This window comes from Ahaetulla prasina, chromosome 7 (genome assembly GCF_028640845.1).
Source record: "Ahaetulla prasina isolate Xishuangbanna chromosome 7, ASM2864084v1, whole genome shotgun sequence".
Classification (NCBI taxonomy): domain Eukaryota; kingdom Metazoa; phylum Chordata; class Lepidosauria; order Squamata; family Colubridae; genus Ahaetulla; species Ahaetulla prasina.
This window is the reverse complement of record NC_080545.1, coordinates 28874124-28895220: the sequence shown is the minus strand read 5'-3', so window position 1 is coordinate 28895220 and position 21097 is coordinate 28874124. Positions and strand designations below refer to the sequence as shown.

Genomic DNA, 21097 nt, shown 5'->3' with positions numbered 1-21097 from the left:
CTCTCTATCGCAATTGTATCCAAGATTCAATAAGATTCAATAAGCAATCAAACTCTTCATATGTCTATATATCCATCTGGGTACATATTTGTAGAATATAAATAGCATGGAATTATTATTTTATTAGGATATTGGGAGAAAATATCATTTTGTGCTAATTTACAGCATTTTCATGAAAGTTTATAGAATTTATTTAAAATAAATATGAAATACCAATATTTCAGGTCTACGTTTATAGTGAAGTATCATGAAACAGGATCACAAGAATGTGAAAAAATAAGTCTGACTGGTGAGCCAGGGTGACGTAGTGGTTAGAATGCAGTGTTGCAGGCAAACTCTGCCCCCAGCCAGGAGTTCAGTTCTGACTGGCTCAGGGTTGACTCAGCCTTCCATCCTTCCAAGATTCTTCCAGATTCTTGGGGACAATATGATGACTCTGTAAACCACTTAGAGAGGGCTGTAAAGCACTGTGGAGTGATATATTACAGTAAGTCTAGCTATTGCTATTGCTAAAGGAAGGCAAGCTTTGATATTTTAATGGGGCAGCAGTTGTTGTTTTTTTAAATTTAATGGTGTAACAGCTGGATGGGGAACAGGAGGCCATTTTAGCTGTCCTTAAAGCAACAAAGCCTCTTGGTCCAGCACTAGGGACATCTTTGACTCTATAGTCACATAACCAACTGAAATGTAATTAATGAAGACATTTCATGAAAAAACGTTCTTGTTTGCTTGCTTCTGACAGTCAGAGTAGCTACACAAATAGGGAAACTCTTTTTTAATTTTGTATAACATAACATCAAAATGTGCTTCAAACAAGCAAGCAAGAAAAGTCCAGAATAATTCATCAAATCCTACTTTAGTTGTGTATCATGTTTATACATAGAATAGAATAGAATTTTTTTTATTGGCCAAGTGTGATTGGACACACAAGGAATTTGTCTTGGTGCATATGCTCTCAGTGTACATAAAAGAAAAGATACGTTCATCAAGGTACATGTTGCTACAATGCCCGAAGACTCTTGCTGGTTCATAAGGAAAAAATAATAGGATACACAAAATTATTCACATTTTGAATAAACATAAAATACGAAGCTACATAAATAGCCAGAGCTCCCAAGTCAGTGAACAAAGCAGTCACCTCTTAGCTTGTCATGTATATAGACTGTTGTTTCCACTCAGAAAAAAAATATCTTTTTTTTTAGTTAGGATTGCACAGAAGAAACAACTTTCTAATATCATATTGTAATTTTCCAGCCATCCAATCCCCATTAAGACAGAAAATAAGGAAGCCTTTAAAATTCAAGATTTTTCCATCATCATCAAAGTGTATGTGTTGGTGACATCATTAACACCTTTACAGGCATTCATTCATTCAACTGGAATTGTCTGGGATCCACCTAAGAAGAAGCATTTTTCAGTCAAGGTAAAATTATGTTTTTCTCTTCACTTCAAAACAGGGAGCTTCTTTTTTTGTTTCTTTTGCTTTTATTTCCCATTAAAATGGTTTTATTTGGGAGAAGGTCTCTATAAAGCCAAATTTACAGTACAGTGCATAACTGCATGACGTCAGGAAAACATGCAGTTGCTCTAAAGCAGTCTTTCTCAAACTCGGCAATTTTAAGATGTGTGGACTCCAATTCCAGAATTCCCCAACCAGCCATGCTTGCTGAGACATTCTGAGAGTCAAAGTTCACAGATTTTTAAGTTGCCAAGTTTGAGAAATACTACTTTAACAAGTTACATTCGGTACATTGTAAGCCGCCCTGAGTCTTCGGAGAAGGGCGGGGTATAAATGTAAAACAAACAAAAAAAAACCTGCTGAATTAATGCCCCTGTACATTCCAAAGCAGGGTCTCCAACCTTGGCCACTTTAAGACTTGTGGACTTCAACTCCCAGCTTTGCTGGCTGAGGAACTCTGGGAGTTGAAGTCCACAAGTCTTAAAGTAGCCAAGGTTGGAGACCCTGTTCCAAAGTACCTTTGCAACTTTGAGTCTAGCGTGCTGCTCAGTCCAAATATTAGGGGCTTGTCAAAGAAGGATCCATTGCTCCTGAAAGGTATGAACCTTCTCTTGAAAGCTTGGTACTTCATTCTCTGGAAGGAGGAAACTATAATGCAGGGGTGTCAAACTTGCGTTGTCATGGCATATGGGGACTTTTTCCCCTTCCCCTTCAATGGTGTGGGCTTGGCCAGCGCATGCCTCATCTGGTCCGCGGTCCGCAAATTTGACAGCCCTGATGTAATGGATGGAAAGAGATACAGGGCTATAAGATAATACAAGGAGGAAATTGCAAGTCTTGAAGGGAAAATTACAGACACCAGCTAGGAAGGAAAAGATCAGATGGGTTACTGTTGAACTTGGGGATAAAGCTTCAAAAGCAACTTAAAGTTTGTCAGTGATTTGCAAGCTATGACATTTTAGGAACAGTTTAAGAGAAACTGATTTAAGGCAAGGAAACACTCTTTCCCTGACTTTATTGAATGAGAATAGCTATCTTCAAAATGAAAGATGGACTTCAGGGAATTATCCAAAAGCAAGCAAGCTGGTTTTTCCTATTAAAATAAAGATTAAAATGTTATTGTTTTGATTATGTTTATTTCAATGAAATATGTATGATTCTATCAACCCTTCAAAGCCTGCAACAGTAACCAAGAAATTTTAGATACTCACAAAGCTTCCTAAGTGAGAAAAGGAATTAGATTGCAGAATCATGGATTATAATATATTTATATTTTACCTCTCCTTTTATCAGTAAGTCTGTAGGTCTTTATAATGCCATTTTCTACCTTTAGATAATTTAAAAAGAGCTTGAATAGTAATTTATGAGGTACAAAATATCCACTGTTCTTACTCTACAATATTTTGAAAACGTTCATTTATATTCTCAAGGTAAGAGACTCACATTTGAATTGTTTTACTAGATATACTTGGGGCCGCGGTGTGGCTCAGGCTGTAAGAAGCCTGTTATTAAAACACAGCTGCCTGCAATTACTGCAGGTTCTAGTCCCACCAGGTCCAAGGTTGACTCAGCCTTCCATCCTTTATAAGGTAGGTAAAATGAGGACCCAGATTGTTGGGGGGGCAATAAGTTGACTTTGTAAATATACAAATAGAATGAGACTATTGCCTTACACACTATAAGCAGCCCTGAGTCTTCGGAGAAGGGCGGGATATAAATGTAAACAATATATATATATATATATATATATATATATATATATATATATATATATATATATATATATATATATATATATATATATATATATATATATATATATATATATTTGTTTTCTGAGGTTTTCACGGTGTTTGTATATAGGTCTTTGGTTGTTCGGGTTTTCTCCGTGTAAAATTGGAAGTGTCTTGGCGACGTTTCGAAGTCTCATTCGTCATCTTCAGGCTTCAGCTTCGTGCTTCTGGGAGCAATGTGTGATCGCAGCTGTTTCTTCCTTTTAACTGCTAGTGGGGTTTGAACTGATTGGGTGGGAGCTTGGCTGTGCTCTGATTGGATGGGGTTTTCTGTGCTCTGATTGGCTGGGGTGTGTCCTGTGTTGGTGGGGGCTTGGTTGTGCTCAGTCTAGTCTGTGCTGCAGGGGGATTTGAGCTGGTGAGCTGCATAGCTGTTGTTTGGCTTTGTGGTCGTGCTACATCTTCATAGTGGGTGTCAGTCTGCTGCATGAATGGATTGGAGGGGTTTGAAATGGCTAATGTTGCAGCTGCGGTCTGGCTTCTGGTCCTTGGTCGTGCTTCATGATCAGTGTGGGTTTGGGTCTGCTTTCTGGGTGGATGTGCGGTGGTGACATCCTGTGTGGACCTCGTGAGTGTGGGTCTGGTGTCATTCCTCGTGTTAGGGACTCGTTTGTCAATAAGGCGGGTTTCCAAATGGCTGGTAGGCGGAGGTATCATCTCGTTTGTTCATGCTGTGTGGGCGTTTTTCTATCTCAATGGCTTCTCTGATTATTCTGTTGTTAAAGTGTTCAGTTTTGGCGATAGTTCTGGTCTTTTTAAAGTCAATATCATGTCCTGTGACTTTAAAGTGTTGGACCAGGGAAGAAGTTGGTTCCTCTTTTTTGAATGAGTTCTTGTGTTCTTCAATGCGTGCACTTATTCTTCTGTTGGTTTGTCCAATGTATGTGGTGGGGCAGGCGGTGCATGGGATTTCATATACTCCTTGATTTTCTAACTCAATTTTGTCTTTGGGGTTTCTTAGGATGGTGGATATTTTGGTGTTTGTGCAGAATGCTGTCTTGATGTTGTGTTTGTGGAGGATCTTGCTGATTCTGTCTGTGGTGCCTTTTATATATGGGAGGAGGGCTGTGCCGTTTTCTTGTTCTCTGTCTTGGATTTTAGTGGGGGGTTCTTTTTGGATTAGCTTGGTAATCTTATTTGTTTGGAATCCATTGGATGTTAGTACGTTAGTGAGAGTGTCTAGTTCGGGTTTTAGGTGTTGTTCATCAGCTAAGCATTTTGTTCTGGAGATGAGTGTCTTGGCTACGGAGTTGATCTGTGCTGGGTGGTGGTGTGAGAGTGCGTGCAGATAGCGGTTTGTGTGTGTTTTCTTCTGGTAGATGGTGTGTCCTAGGGAGCCATTGGGTTTTCTGTAGACTAAGACATCCAGGAAGGGAAGTTGGTTATTAACTTCTGTTTCCATGGTGAACTGTATTTTGGGGTGTAGGCTATTGAGGTGTGTGAGGAAGTTGTCAAGTTTTTCTTTCCCGTGTGGCCAGATTATACATGGAACACTTTGAAACCCAAGCACTAGAAAAATCTGATCACAAACCCAAACTCTGGCTCAGATATGTAGACGACACCTTCATAATCTGTTGAAGGAGAGAGCGAGTCACCCGAAACAGGGCGGCTGGGCGGTTATCTGCCGACGCAATGAGGGAGGAGACGTAGCAAAGTCTCGCTTTCCTCAATGCCACTAGGTAGGTCCTATTATATGACCTAACTAGTGTCTGATCAGCCTCCATGAAGTGAAACATTTTCAAGGAAAAACCCAAGAAAGACCCGTTGCCTTTTGAAAAACACCTTTGCTATAGAAATGTGGATCTTGGCCACCCTAATCAGATACTGACAGTGTGGGTGATCCTGTTTTTAGTCCTGCTTGTGTTAACAGAGAGTTCTCAGCAACTATATGATTCATGAATATGAGTTGGACAGCCACATAACTTTATTTTAGGAGGCTTTGGAGATCATATGGAGAAGATAAAAAATCTGATATGAAATACTGGATTGTTGATGAGTCACAGAAAAATGGACGCATCTCCTATCTTCCATTAGCAATTTTTTTCATCTCTCTGACAGAGGCACAGCTTTGACAGAAGAATTAATATTAATCCATTACTTTGCCAACTACTGTATATGGACATCATGATCTGTGTGCATTTGGTTGGCAAATTACTGTGGAATGGCTGTATGCTTGGACACTATTTGTTATCAAAAATTCTTAGGTACTCCGTAAAAATAATAAAAAGTTTGCTTTTACTTTCCATAATGAAATAAGTTGTCTTTAAAGACAATTCAGTGTCTTTAAGATCTGGGAATAACGGGAGCAGCTTGATCTCTTTCTTCTTTAAGATATTCAGACATGTCTAAAAATGGCCTTTGCATAGTTAATTAAAACTTAGTTAATAATTAAAACAAACATATGCAAATCACAAAGAGATTTATAAGGAGAACTATGCCTCCCAGACATATCTCTCTGCCACAACATACACAGTGCAAAATAATTCTGTGCTGAACCAAACTCATTAGTCCTAGAGACAGATTATTCCTTGAATTGCAGGTCCCCGAAATTCTTGAACAAGGGCTAAAATTGCCATAAGGTCACCCTAAGCAAGGAAATAATCAGATGCTTATCATCCTGGCTTGATATCAAGGAGTGCAATTTATCTCCTGGCTAGGACAACCATTACTGCATTACTCATGACTTTATTAAATGGTTACATCTGCTGGAAATTTATTTTCAGTCAGGAGAATTGTAAACTGTAGAGGGCTATAATACAACAATTAATGTAAGGTTTAAAAAAATTAATATATATCCTGCTGGTATTTGGATTATTCATGCCTGGCTCCTCTTTTTTGTCTAGAGCAGGGGTGTCAAACTCAATTTCATTGGAGGCCGCATCAAGGTTGTGTTTGACCTTGGGCCAGGTTGGGCATGGCCAGGCTGTCACTTGTGTCAGGGGCGCCCGAGTGCTCTGCCAGCGAAAATGGGCTCCTGAGCTCTGTTTTTGACTGTGACAGCCTCCTGCAACCCTCTGCCAGCGAAAACAGAGCTCAGGAGGGCTGCCTGTGGCCTTCCCAAGCTCTATTCTCATTGACAAGAGGCCACGCGGGCCAGTCCTTTGCTGTTTTCAGGCCAGTCCCGCAAGCCAGATCTTACCACCCTATGGGCCGGATCTGGCCTTGAGTTTGACACCCCTGGTCTAAAGCTACTGAATTCTGTCCCACCATCATCTCTTCCATTTGCAAATCATCTCATAGGCATCTCAAACTCTACATCCATTTTTCTTATTTTAGCCTCACCATCCAGAGATCCCAAATGTGCGTTTATGGCATTGAATGTGAAAGGAACACCTTCAGCTCATCTTATCTATTCCCAGTTGATCCAGTAACTGAGTACTGAAATCACCAGTCAGCTGAAGCTTCTAGTTGCCACAATAGTCTTGAGTTCAGCCTTCAGCAACAATAGTCCTGTCTTCTTTCTTGAAAACTGAAGCAAAGCAAAAGCCAAAATCTTTGCTTTAACCACAGTGTTTTTCCAGCAAGCTATCTGCAGAGCATTAAATCACACACATATATGGGAAAAACATTATCTTAAATAGGCAAGTTATCCAGAAAAAACAGACATACCGAGAGAATGAACTGCTCTCATCTGTTCTGAAGGACAAAAAGGACAATGAACTAAATTTAGAAAAATAATGGGGTGGGGGGGAAGCTGGTATTTAAGATTTTTCTGTGCTTTATCACTGGCTGCTGTGAGCAATGATGAGGACTATGGATATTTGACACAAGAGGTGCAGTAATATCACAGGGTAGTACAGCATTTGGTTTTTCCTTAAAAAGGAATTAATCAAGGTGAATTTAAGCCTAGTGATACAGTTTCCCTGGCAAGTACCAGTATATGGAGCTATTATGGTTTTCTCCAGGTTGTTTTTTGGCTGGCCAATCTAGCCTATAGCTCTAGGGCAGTGATGGCAAACGTTTTCAGGACTGAGTGCCAAAAGCTTGCCGGCGCACCTGAACCCCCAAAATGCAATGTGCCCACCCCCACACATGCACCCCACCCCTGTATGCGCCCTGTCCCCCTGCATGCCCCCTTTCCCCTGCATGCGCATGTGCCCCCCACACAGTCTCCACTCCCACATTCATGCAGTTCCCCGCATGCCTCTCACCCCCCATGCATGTGGCATGTGGCACACGTGCCATAGGTTTGCCATCACGGTTCTAGGGCCTCTTGCTAACTTCCCAGCCAAGTACTAGCCAAGTCCAACTATACATATTTTCTAGTACTAACTTCCATATACAGTTCAGAAAAGATTAACAAGAAATAAACATTTCTGGTTTATTCTCCATCTTCATCCAACACAGCATAAGAAATAATAGATTTTAGACTTTCTCTGACTAGCAGCACAGCAGAAAAAGATCTTTTTCTTCAGTTGGCTTGAAAGGTATCCAAACCAGGCCCAGGAAGACAAAGCTGGCAAGTCTTAAATTGTCCACAGAATAACGACGTTGTAGAAAAGAGTTTATTGGCTTGTTCATCCTTCTCAGAGTTAAGGATGCTTGATGTGGTTCTTATATTGAACTTTTCAACAAATCAATCTAGCTTCTTCTTCCAAGATTAATATGCAGATCAGAAATTCATCTTGCTAGGCTTTTTATTTTTTTTATAGGTTCTACCTTTGCTTTATTATTTATCTTTGTAATAATATTTTCACTGTTTTTAGTTTGAGTAATGGAGATCCAATGTGGCCTAGTGGTTAGGGCAGTAGGTTGGAAACAGAGACTGTGAGTTCTTGTCCCACTTTAGCCATGAAGTCAGCTGGGTGATCTTGGGCCAGTTCCTCTCTCTTATCTCAAGGAAAGAAGCAGTGGCAAACTACTTTCAAGATCTTCCCAAGTAACTGCAGAAATTAGTCCAGGCAGTCACCAGGATTCAACACTGACTCAAAGTCACAAAAATTAAAAAAAAGTTTGACTATTACAGTAGTCACTTAATTCTATGTCCAGTAGATGGAGGCAATGTGTTAGAGAAACTATTTTCAGTCAAGTGTTATATTGTGATTTCCCCCCCCCCTCCTTATTATGATTCCTTTTTAACCAATAAGTGGATAACCGGATAATCAGTGAAAGAAAACTGTGCAGTGTTATTATTATTTTCCATATATTGTTATAGCTGTTATCATCATATTAGTTTTCTTGATGTAGAGGGAGAAAAACAAACTATTCCTTAAAAGAAAGGACAAACAATACTTAGCCAGTCACAAACGTAGTCATTTTTTTGCACAGCTGACATTTATTTAGTCTTCCTGCCAACAAAAGTGCATATAGTCAAGGCTATGGTTTTCCAAGTTGGAACGTATAGCTGTGAAAGTTGCACCATAAGAAAGGCTGAGCGCCAAAGAATTAAGGCCTTTGAACTATGGTGCTGGGGAAGATTCCTACGAGTCCCTTGGACTGCAAGATGATCAAACTGGTCAGTCCTAGAGATCAACCCTGACTGCTCTTTAGAAGGCCAGATCCTGAAGATGAAACTCAAATACTTTGGCCACCTAATGAGAAAGAAGGACTCACTGGAGAAGAGGCTGATGCTGAGAAAGATTAAGGACAAAAGAAGAAGGGGATGACAGAGAATGAGGTGGCTGGATAGAGTCACTGAAGCAGTAGGCATGAGCTTAAATGGACTCCAGAGGATGGTAGAGGACAGGAAGGCCTGGAGGAACGTTGTCCATGGGGGTCACAATGGGTTGGACGTGACTTCGCAACAAAGAAAGAAAGAAAGAAAGAAAGAAAGAAAGAAAGAAAGAAAGAAAGAAAGAAAGAAAGAAAGAAAGTCTTCTTCCCTTCTTCTTTTCAATTCTGTTCTCTCACCTCAAAGTGAGAGAACATTCCATTCCTAAGAGGACTATAAGGGGCGTGCATAAATGCACAAAAGTGCCTACCGTTCCTGTCCTATTGTTCCCTTTCATTATATCAAATTAATACTTTTGCTTATATATATATACATATTTTAGCCTATATATATGTTTATATGATGTGTTGTTGTTTTTTATGTCAATGTTTGTGTATACTGTTGTGACAAAATTTTAAAAAAAAAAGTTCTGATGTCTGTTTCTATACCACGGACAAAGAGGCAGAGAAATTTCTCTAAGAGACAGGAAGTCTCTTAGAATTCCGTTGTTTACAAACTATCAACTTTTAATCCTTCATGCAGCACAATTAGAAATATACTTTAGGGAACAAAAATAAATGCAGAGAGGATTGAAGAAAGGCAGTCCTTCTAGGATGTTTGAGCTTCATTGTTTTAACATTCATTACGGTCTTTAGAAATGCAATTAAGGTAAACTTCAACCCATTGTTTTAGCTACTTTATTATGAAAAGATTATACATTAGTTTGAGATTTGTGGAGAAAATGAAAAGTGGTAAATCATTTTAAAATGTAAACAAACAAACTAAAAACAGCTGGTGTCCATAAACATGAATGATCATGCAGGCACCTGGGAACATAACAACCTCCAGAATTACTTTGCTCATAAATGAACCTTTCATGACCACTGTGAATCTATTATTACTATTATTATTATTACTACTACTACTACTACTACTACTATTATTATTATTATTATTATTATTATTATTATTATTATTAAAATATTTTTACAGAATAAAACCAATGCAATTTTAAAGAAGAAAAAGCAAAGTCATAAGTAAATAAGAGAAAAATAGAAACAACAAAAAATAAAGAAAAAAATAAAGAAGTAACATATCTTTTTTACAGCAGTCATTAATGCATTTATATTTTTTCATTTCTCTCTAAAATTATATTGTGGTTCCATTCTTTCCACATTCTATTATTCCTAATTATCAAACTTATAAATCAGAAGTTTATTTTTTTTCGATTTTCAGCAGGAAGTCTATAAAAGGCTTCCAATTACTGACAAATGTAGTCATTGTCTTTTTCCTCTTCAAACAAGTTAATTTTGGTGTTTGCAAATTCTGTCATTGTCCTTAACCATTCCTCCATTGTGAGTATTTCAAAGCCTTTCCATATGACCTTTCATGATTCTGTCCATTTTGTCAATAACAAAATCATAATGTTCCAAATACCCAGAAACTCAGACTGAAATAAATAATAGTTTTTAGAGCTCCTGCATTGCCAAAAGAGAAAATAAAATTATTTCTGCAACTCCAGAGATCTTGATTTAATGTAAATGTATATCAGATGTATACTTTTTTTGTTGTAATTTATTTCCATGTATGTCTGAAGCTAACTCTGTAAAGGAACAAAACTATCCTTCCAAACCTCTTTGAACTTGATCTCTGCTTCCAGAATATTAAATAGTCAACTGTCTACTATTTTTTCTAAGTGGAAAATGACAGGATTAAGCTTATATTTTGAGAATTCCCTGGGGTTAAAGAAATATATATTTGAGCATTCTAAAAACATGTTTCTCTTTTTCTTTTACAGTTGCAAACATTTTTTCAGACATTTTTGAGGGCTGCTTCCCCTCAGCAGGCTTTGGATGACATGAAAGAGGCAATAAGCCAACTCTTGTTGATAACTGAGGTTTTCAGCGAAGCAGCATTGCCTCAGCCACAAACTACTAGCCAGTAAGTGGGTGAATATAGCCAATTTTCCAAGAAATGTTCTTTGGTTTACCCAGAAGTAATTCCAAGTGAGAGAATGGTTGGGATTGAATGATAAGTCAGCAGAGTAGTTAATAATATCTTATATTATTTATAAAAATGTTCTTTTGCTCTGGAATTTTGCTCATGAGATGAAAAGCATGTTTGTAAAATAAATAATGAAGAAGATAGATTCTTCTTTTCAACTCGGCTCTGCCTTTTTCCTGGTTCCATCTGACCCAAGTGCTGTCCTCACCTAAAAAGATTGTGCACATCTTATTCTAAAAGAAAGACAAAATGCTAATATAAACAAAGTTAAGCTTAATATCCAAGGCGGAAAGCCCAGTCCACAGCTTGACTGATTTTCCAATCAAAAACCTTTCTTGTATTCAGGGAAGCATATATTGACCTCTTTTTTATATTCTTTGGCTTTCTTACTATCCAGTGAACATCAAGAATAATATTTCTTGTGCCTTGGCCTTCCTGAAAACCATCTTGAACATATGGAATTTCCATTTCCGTGTAGGATTAAAATCTGTATTGATGATCCCAAGCATTAATTTGTTTGCATGTGAAATTAAGGATAATGCATGATAATTTGCAGATAATTCCTATGTTCCATGTTCCTACTGTAATTCTGTCTTTGCCACTTTGGATTTTATTTTTCTGCATGGCAAAATAACATGTAAATGTTATGAAGTCCAGGTTGTTGGGGGCAATATGCTGACTCTGTAAACCGCTTAGAGAGGGCTGTAAAGCACTGTGAAGTGGTATATAAATCTAAGTGCTAAATACTTGTTGGGCTTTAATCTTTCTGTGTCATGAATATTATTATTATTATTCCAAAAGATTATTAGCATTCCCTTAGTAGTATGCTGAATGCCAGTCAACCTGAGATGTCCATCATCTGATTTTATATCATCAATAACTTTATATTCTCTAGTCATTTAGCTTTCTTGATAAGCTACAGGAGTTGTTTAAATAATGCCTTGGCCATTGTCCCTGAACTGATCATTTGAATTCAGCACTTTCCTATATCACTGCTGCCCAACCTAGGTGTCTGCTTGCTTTAGGAATGATTTTCATACTTGGAGTGTCCCAACTACAGGTATATACTCTTGGCATACACACCTGATATTCTTTGGTCATCCTTTCCAGGAATACACCCTCCTCCCACTCCCATGCCATGATGAGGCAGCTTAGCCGGATTTGTTTCTGAAATGTTCATATCTTTTAAATTTGGGTATCATGTTAATTTTAAAAAATGAAATCAATTTATTTCGGTTCCCTTATTTTAGGTGCAGGTCTTGCTTTCAGATGTTAACTTTTGATATTGGATTTGGACCCACTTTTTATCCTACTGTTCTTGAGGTAAGCGTTGCATGTTACAATTGCCATAGGTACATAACAGGAGATGTAGGTGACCTGTGTGATTAGGTGAAAGGATTTTTTGAAAGAGAAGGGGGAAGTATTTTCTGTTCACATATGTGTTTTCTCCTTCTATTCTGATAAACATTTCCTGATGGAACTATGCATTTATAGATGTTGAGATCAATAGATTGGTTAAATGTTTTAATCAGTTAATATGTATTCTAGGTACATGAATATTTTGATTTTCAAGCTGATGAAGATTCATTTTCAGAGGACCAAAGTGTTAAAGAAATTCTTCTTAGAGATACATTTAGTATCCTGTTATCAAATCAAACGTCTTCTTCCACTTTCTTTGAAGCTATGCAGAATGTTTATCGATCAGCAAGAATTAAGGTAAGGCTTGAGATATGGCAACATTCTGCAAACAAAAAAGTTTTTTCAGTATTAAAGCTGTGACTGGCTTATAATTGCCAATAGCTTTTGATATTATCAGCATACTTTCATTCTAAATCACCTAAGAAATTTTGGACAAAATTGGCAAACAATTGCATGTCTGAATGTGAAGAGGGATGCTGCTAGTACTACTCTATTACTAATATTTTCTTTTTGTCATATTAGCTATGCCTATATAAGTATTTTAATGAAAAACTAAATAATTGTACCAGTTCTCCTCCAGATATGAATGCTATGAATCAGTATTTTCTTATCTACCCAAAGTTCTCCTATTATCTATTTACAGGATGACCATCTCAAGGAGAATTCTGATTATTGCCTAACATTAGAAGAATTAAATCCATTGATTAACTTTGTAAAAGGGATTCAAAATCCAGGGCAATTTGAATTGGTATGTGACATTTGTGGTTTTATTTCATAATAAATGTTTTTCCCAATGTGAATATTTTTCCATATACATTTGATTATTTAATGTTTCTTCACCATACCGGGGTGAAAGACATCATTTCTTATTGTTCCCAATGCTTTTTCTTTCAGCTTTTCCCTTCTGCTGTTCCGAAAATCCATTTTTTGCTGCATGATCTTTATCGTATAGTGAACCCAGGAAAAAAGCTTAACTCCATCCTAGCTCTTCATTGGTTCCTTTCAAGTTTATTTAAGCAGTTCCAAGGAATCAGCAAAGTAGCATCTGCAAATCTTCCAAAAGGGTAAGATAATATTTTGATTATTTCTTTTGTTTACAACTTTACCATATTATCTTTTGAAAGAGATTGTTAGACAATTATTTTGATTAATTGTCCTGATATTAATAACTCTTCACCAATTAACACTTAATCTGTAATAAATAAATCATGCTAAACTTTATTTTCCCCAAATCTGTGATGCTATGCTTAAATGAGAGAGAATCAGGGAAGAAAAAGAATGAAGGCCTACATTTGAAAAAATACTAAGAGGAATTAACCCCAAAAAAATTAAAATATACTGTTGTGACATAGTTCTGTAATTTTTGCAGAAATGCAATTGCTGATAAACCTCCTTCTAATACCTCTCAGCAAACCTTAACATTATGGCATCAGCCCAACGTCTAAGTGCTCAGAAAACCCTATAATCCCCAATGAATACATTTGTCTCTGGTTTTATTAATTTTAAAAACTTCAAAATAAAATTAATTTTAACAAGATTGGCTACTCTTTAAAAGTGTAATTCTACATTTCCACATTTATTACTGTAATAGATGGCTTTTGAGTATGAGCTGAAAATTGCACTCCTAAATACTCTGTGGATGTTATAGAAATAAAACTGAAAGAAACTGCATTTGAATACAGGTGTCTGAATAAGAAGTTATCCAAAGTTGGAAAGAAAACCATCTGTATAAAAGAAACAAGTTCTTTCAATAGTTTAATTACTTTAATTACTCTGCCACTGTAGTTTAAAAATGTCTGCATTTATTGCCTTATGCCTTCTCATATTTGGAATTTTTAATTGCTTGATTTATTCTTTATATTTGATTTATTCTCTACTTTTAATTAACCATCTACATTTAAAACACTCTAAATGTTTTATCTATTCATCACTTTGTTTTATTTCATTTTTTCTTTCTTTCTGCAAATAGTAACAAATTGTAACAAATTGTAACAAGGTCTTTCTTTGTTTTTCTAGCACACAATAAATTAGTAACATATAATCGTTTTTACAATTTTTCAACAGGCAAAACAGTTCAAGAAATAAGCCTTTGATGACAGCTAAATGGTCAAATCTTGGGTGAGAACCAAAAAGTGAAAGACAGGAACACACAAAGACAGGAACACAAATGTCCATGTTGTTATTTGGATTATGTCCATAAAGTAATCATGAATCAAGCTGGACTTGAAGGAATAAATGTAGCTTAAGAGTTATACAAAGTTGTAGCTATGATCAATTTTCTGTTACAATTATAATTATTTGTGAATTCTTAGATACATCCAATAAAAAAACCTATTATTTGCACTAAAGAAAAAGAAGACATTCTACTCAAATTGAGATTAGAGTCAATAAGTATCTCGTATTAAATTATTTGAGAATGAAGAGTAAATTGCAATCTTAAATTCATAAAAGTGTATTTACATGAGAATTAAATGCAGTAGATGATTATATATCTAGGTTCAATTACTGTATTAAAGTTAAAGCAATTCTGTAGTTCATTTTATGTATTATTATTAGTCCGTAATAGCCTCCTGTTGGATGAAAAGTTCTTTTTTTGGATACAGTTTAATAGATGTTTTTTGACTATGAGAAATTTAAAAATGGGGTAAATGAGGGAAATATACATACAAAACAAGAAATTGTTTATATTTTTCCATATTTCATTACTAATTTTAAGCAAATGAGTATATTTCATCATTTTAAAAATCCTGAAAATCACTAGTTGTAGTCCTTGACTTATGACTAGCTTCTTAAAGACTGTTCAAAAATATAACAGACCCAGAATAAGTGATTTATGATCCATAAAGCACTTCTGACTGTCATAAAATATTGTGCCACCCTATTCAATGGTCACATGACCATATTTTCAGAACTTGATAACCAGCTGTCCTTTACAACTAATTACAGTGGTTAAAGCATTCACATGGCCGTAGTTTGTAACTTGTTTCAAAAAAAAAAAAAAAAAAAAAAGCCCATTCAGAAGAATGGGTTTACATTTATGATTGCAGTGGTCACTTTTTTTTTTTTTTTTGTTTACATTTATACCCCGCCCTTCTCCGAAGACTCAGGGCGGCTTACAGGTTAAGCGGCTTAACCACTATTGATTCACTAAATCAGCAATCCCCAACCTTTGTGGCTTGGCAGCTCTGTGGGGGGACAGGGGAACCAGGCCACATGAATGGCAGGCCATTGCACATGCGTGCACACACAGCTCAACTCGTGCAAGTTGAACTGTGCATGGGCGCACACAATGGCCCACTGTTATGAATTGTTATTGAATTGCATGATTGATTTTGATGTCTGATAAGTAGAATATATAAAAGATTACAAATATTAATTGGGAATAAAGGGTTTAATATAAAGGGAGTAAGAAGGGGGGAGAAAATGTTTGATAAAAGATTAAATTTCAGTGTGAAGGGTAAGATTAGATATACAACAAAAATTTTAAAAAGGGAAAAAAGAATGAGAGAAAATATTTCAATAAAAGCGTATAAGATGTGTTAGAAAAGAACTATAAGTTGTATGAATATGAAACCTGGCCAATATTCTGTTCAGAAAATTGTATTTTATGTTGTTGTATGTGTGTTAAAAAAAATAAAAAACTTTATGAATAAAAAACAACAATGGCCAACTGTTCACACAAGTTGAGCTGTGCATACGTATTCAGGCGGCCCAGTTGTGAATAGGCAGCCCAGTTGTGGCCAAGAGTACCCCTGCACTAAATGATTACCAAAAAAAAAATCATCAGATCAGGTCTAGTCACATGAGTGCCTTGACTAATGACCATTACAATTTACAACAATAAATCCAATTATAGTCATAAATTGAAGACTACCATAAACAGAATACAAAATCAGTAACAGCAATCATAGCAACAGTACAAGTCATATAATAAAATTGTGGACTACAATAAATTTTGCCCATACTACTGGAAGTCTATTCTCATTTTCATAAACTTTAAAAATCATTTAAAAATAAAAAAAAAACATTGCTGGAAGTAGGACATTCTTTTAACTGGATTGTACTTGAGTTTCTAATTATAAAGACATTCTTCTGTTACTTAACCTTTAGGATTTCTTATTCAGAAAAAGACAACATTCAACTAAGGGTATCCTCCCCAGTCAAGGAAAAAGATAAAGGTAACATTAATTTTTTGTACTCATTTAATATTGTTTGCCACTAAATTAAATCCATTTAGAAACCAATATATATTTCAACAGGATTGTTTTGTACAGAAAATATTTCATATGTTTTAGCTCACTGTAAAAACCCTTCGATTTTTTTCTATGAAGTGGAAGTCAAGTGTATTAGGTACTTCATATGTTAAATGAATACATAAAACTATTTAGGAGTGTTTTTGCATAGCTGGATTTATTGATTCTCCTGTGGCTACTTGATTTCATGAGTCAGTTGTTACATCTTTTCCTGCTAAAGGCACTGATCATTATAGGATTTGCTTTGATCATTAATGTAGCTATTATCAGGAATGTTTTAGTTATCAGGAATCTATCAACCCTACTCTATACGGTCAGCTGATGGTAGACAAAAATAAAGATAATTTCTTGAAAATAAATTGTATTTATTAAAGGCTATATATTAGTACTGATAGGGTTTTATTCAGATTTTTGGAAATTCCCTGAAATTTTTCTCAAATGCAGATAGATGTAGTGGATGAATGATGAACCATCTTAACTTGTGTTTCTATATTTTCTAGAACTACACATTTTAAATCTGGCTAAAGAAATGCACTGCAGTCATGGTAAGAGAGAATCTGAATTTTATTATATTATTAGTTAAGATTTAATCTTCAATTAGATTCACAGTCTGTGACTGGTAAAAACTTAACCGTTCAAGTCCTTACCAAGGACCTAAGTGCTGTTAAGATAAGGTCTGAGTTGTTGTTGTTGTTACCAAGGACCTAAGTGCTGTTAAGATAAGGTCTGAGTTGTTGTTGTTGTTACCAAGGACCTAAGTGCTGTTAAGATAAGGTCTGAGTTGTTGTTGTTGTTGTTGTTGTTGTTGTTGTTGTTGTTATTATTATTATTATTATTTTATATATATATATACTTTATTCATTAAACATGAAACTCAGTCAACTGAACATTTAAAATGTATCATAAATATCATTGACTGGTGCTGATGGTTGATATAGGTTGCTGCCAGCATCCTCGGTATCAACCAAGTATTTTCTTAAAATGTACAAAGTTCTGAGTAGCAGTTTTTTAGAGTCTCACTGGGGTTTTATTGCAGGAAGCTGTAATTTCTTGATGTATTTTGTAAAATTCTTGAACATGGTGCCAAGTGCCGGATGACAGTGGGTATCACTGTTACATGTTCATACATAATTGCGTAGTTTCGATGGCCAGGTCATGATATTCTGTTTTTTCTATTTTTCTATTTTTTTCCAGTTCTTTTTCTTTAACTCTGGCATCTCCTGGTTCAGCAATATTAATAAATTGTACGCTTCGGTTTTTGACAACTGTGATATCTGGTGTGTTGTACGATTTGTCTGTATTCGAACACAACACACCAGATATCACAGTTGTCAAAAAATGAAGATGATGATGATTTCTAATTAAAGGATTATTACATATGACCTCAAAACAGCTCATTATGTTCATGTTGAGAAACATTTTTAAAATCTGAAAAAAAAATCCATTGAATCTTGTATTCGTTATTTTGCCATATCTGCCTAAGAGAAGGAGTGGTGTATTAATTGAATGCAACAGTATTAGAAACATAGAGCTGAGCCATGGATTTAATGTACGTAATCATTTTTAATGGTTTTTCTCCCCCCCACCCTCATAAAACAGATGAAGATACACTACCTCATATCAAGCAGATCATCACTAGCCCACATTTGGACTTAAATCCTAATTTTGACCCCAGAATCAAAGAATACTACACTGAGGTGCCTTTTGATCTTTTGACAATCAAGATTAGAGCAGAACCCATGAATTGTCAAGGTGAAGCTCACTTGGATGAGAGACAAGGACCAAGGTAATTGGAACGGTGGATGAAGCTCTTGGGATGTACAATAGAAATCCTTAAATTCTATTTTACCAGAAAAATTGCAACATGCTTATCATTAAAAGTGCCACTATTAAGTATTATTGGGATCCCCAAGCTTTGGAAGAGCAGTTTTCCCATAGCAATGCTGATTATGACAGCATACACAATTTCTGCAAGAACCTATTGATGTATAGTGCCTTTTAAGATACTGTCTTGCCATTTCTTCATAGCTTTGGATGTAACATGAATGTGCATGCGTGAACATTCCCAAGAGAAAGAGAAATGGCCCAATTTTGGCAAATTTACAGAACTAGTTGCATCTCCATGCATAGGTAAACTCTGTGCAGGCACTTCTGTATTTCTAGTCATGAAATGAGCAGAAACCAGATTCCTGTGTTTGAATACAAAGCCTTATATTTGTAGCATTTGTGTGGCTTGCTGTATCACATATGGATTACATTTGTGCAAAGCTTCCATGAAGGTGCATGCCAAGCAGTGTTTTGACACAGCTTCACAAGCAGTACAACCCCCTACAAAAGCACAATTGTACCGTGTCACTTCTTCCTTCCAAGGCCTCATCCAACAAATCCATTTAAAGGGAGAGGCTTCTACGCCCGCATCTCTGCAGTTAATTGCTATCATCAGTTGCTAAAAGATTGCTCTCTGGAAAGAAGATAAACACCTAATATTAAACAACAAGGAACTACTTTCTCTTATTGTCTCATTTGGCAAATTTGTTTGAGATGTGGAAGCATTAACTGTTTGCCCCATATATTCTATTGGTTGCTAGGGGCATAAGGGATAGAGTTCCTTTCTTCATTTTTCTTCCTTTTGTCCTTGGCGTGTTTTTCTCTACATGGAAGACTAGATTCTTCCATTCTGCCTGCTTTCTACAGAAAGGATATCATACTTACTTCTGCTTTCCCCCACCATTAGGATAGAAAGTTTATCGGTACAAGATTTCTAATAGGACAGGTAACTGACGGAAATTGAAGTCCAACTGATCCTAGTCCCAACAAAGTAGCTTTTATCTACAATAGTTAAAGAAAATGGTACAACATTCAAACTTTATGAGCCCACTTGAACAATAAGGAAGGAGATGGTTTATAATTTTATTTAGTTATAGGTAGTCCTCGAGTTACGACCACAATTCAGCCCAAAATGTATGTTCCTAAGTGAAAAATTCGTTTAGTGAGTTTTCCTCCATTTTACAACCTTTCTTGTCACAGTTGTTAAGTGAATCACTGTAGTTTTTAAGTTAGTAACATGGTTGTTAAGTGAATCTGCCTTTTTCATTGACTTTGTCTGTCAGAAGGTCACAAAAGGTGATCACATGAGCCCAGGACACTGCAACCATCATAAATATGAACCAGTTGCCAAGCATCTGAATTTTGATCACATGACCATAGGGATGTTGCAACGGTCATAAGTGTGAAAAATGGTCATAAGTCACTTTTTTCAGTGCTGCTTTAACTTTGAACAGTTACTAGATGAAATGTTGTAAGTCAACAACTGCCTGTATTTTGTCTGAATAGATAGTTCTGTCTAAAACCAAAATCCAATTTCTCCATGTTCAGCAAGGAAGTCTGCAACTGAGAACCTGATAAAATCCAGATTCCAAGTGTTTGAAAGTTTCTACTCAACTAGATGCAAGTAAAGAACTATGTAGATACCACAGCTCTATAACAGAACAATATAACAGAGCTATCTAAGACTCCTAGAATGGTTCTGATTTGTGTTTCTCTTCCTGCAGTTCATATGGCTTGTTTTTTCTGATAAGCACATTGAGCTTGGCATAGTATTTATACATTAAGACTTTTGGAATATCAGAACAGAAACACAACAGAAAGATAATACAGTGTGTCATCAAAAAGAATTTATTCTCTCCTTTATAGCTGTAAAAATACTTTTTGAATATTTTAGTCTATTATAAAATGTACAAATTACTTATTTCATTAATGTTCTATTGTTTTTGCATTCTCCTTCTATTCTAACAGCTCTGCACATTACCCACTTGGATTAGGTATAAACCTAGTAATTATTGTGGTAACAGACAAGGCTCAATCAGTCAATGAGATTGTGAGCATCTACAAAATCATCATTTTTCGTGAAGACCGTCCAAGCTTGCCATTATTCGATGATTTCATGCTGTGTGGTTTTATACAGGTACTTTCTAAATACAGTTAGCAAACAAATGTTTAAATACAATTAGCAAACAAATGTTTTACCCATGCACCATGTAATTTATTCATCAACAATCAATAGTTTTGTGGGCGTTTAATACCTTCTCTATTGTGTTCTTACTTGTTTCTGTTATTTTAGTCAGTCCAGATTTTCTACTTTTGCAAGCTCTTGTGGAGGTGACCGTTTGCTACAAAGGTTGATGGATTCCTAATAGAGTACATGCTTTGCAATTAGAATGTCCTTGGTACACATCATAGAATCTGAAAAGCACGGGTGAAAATCCAGGAAGTCAATACAAAACTAGGTATAACAATAGTTTAACTCTCAACACAGATCGTTTTTAATCATCTAATTTAACCCATTACCAAATTACAAAAATGTGTTCCTGCCTATTTCTATGGTGTATGTGACTTTGGATTGAAAGGATGACTTTGCAGCAGTAGGAGTTCCACTTACCTCTAATACCAGTTCAGAACTGTGAGCACTCGCGTGAGCCCACTTGCTTCGCTCACGTGCGGTGCTTCTGCGCATGCACAG

The 21097-nt window shown here is 36.1% G+C and overlaps 1 protein-coding gene across 5 annotated transcripts in view; it reads left to right on the top strand.

The window, feature by feature from the left end:
- Positions 1-21097, top strand: part of CPED1 (cadherin like and PC-esterase domain containing 1) — a 111233-nt gene that overhangs the window by 52607 nt on the left and 37529 nt on the right. For all 5 annotated transcript variants that reach the window (XR_009156106.1, XM_058191029.1, XM_058191030.1 and 2 more), the window contains exons 7-17: positions 1255-1423; positions 10701-10843; positions 12157-12229; positions 12455-12622; positions 12969-13073; positions 13220-13389; positions 14390-14443; positions 16436-16503; positions 17079-17123; positions 18178-18364; positions 20374-20542. Coding sequence is in view for 4 of the 5 variants with exons in the window: in XM_058191029.1 (XP_058047012.1) it covers positions 1255-1423; positions 10701-10843; positions 12157-12229; positions 12455-12622; positions 12969-13073; positions 13220-13389; positions 14390-14443; positions 16436-16503; positions 17079-17123; positions 18178-18364; positions 20374-20542 (1351 nt within the window). In the remaining variant the exon portion in view is untranslated. The remainder of the gene's footprint in view (positions 1-1254; positions 1424-10700; positions 10844-12156; positions 12230-12454; positions 12623-12968; positions 13074-13219; positions 13390-14389; positions 14444-16435; positions 16504-17078; positions 17124-18177; positions 18365-20373; positions 20543-21097) is intronic.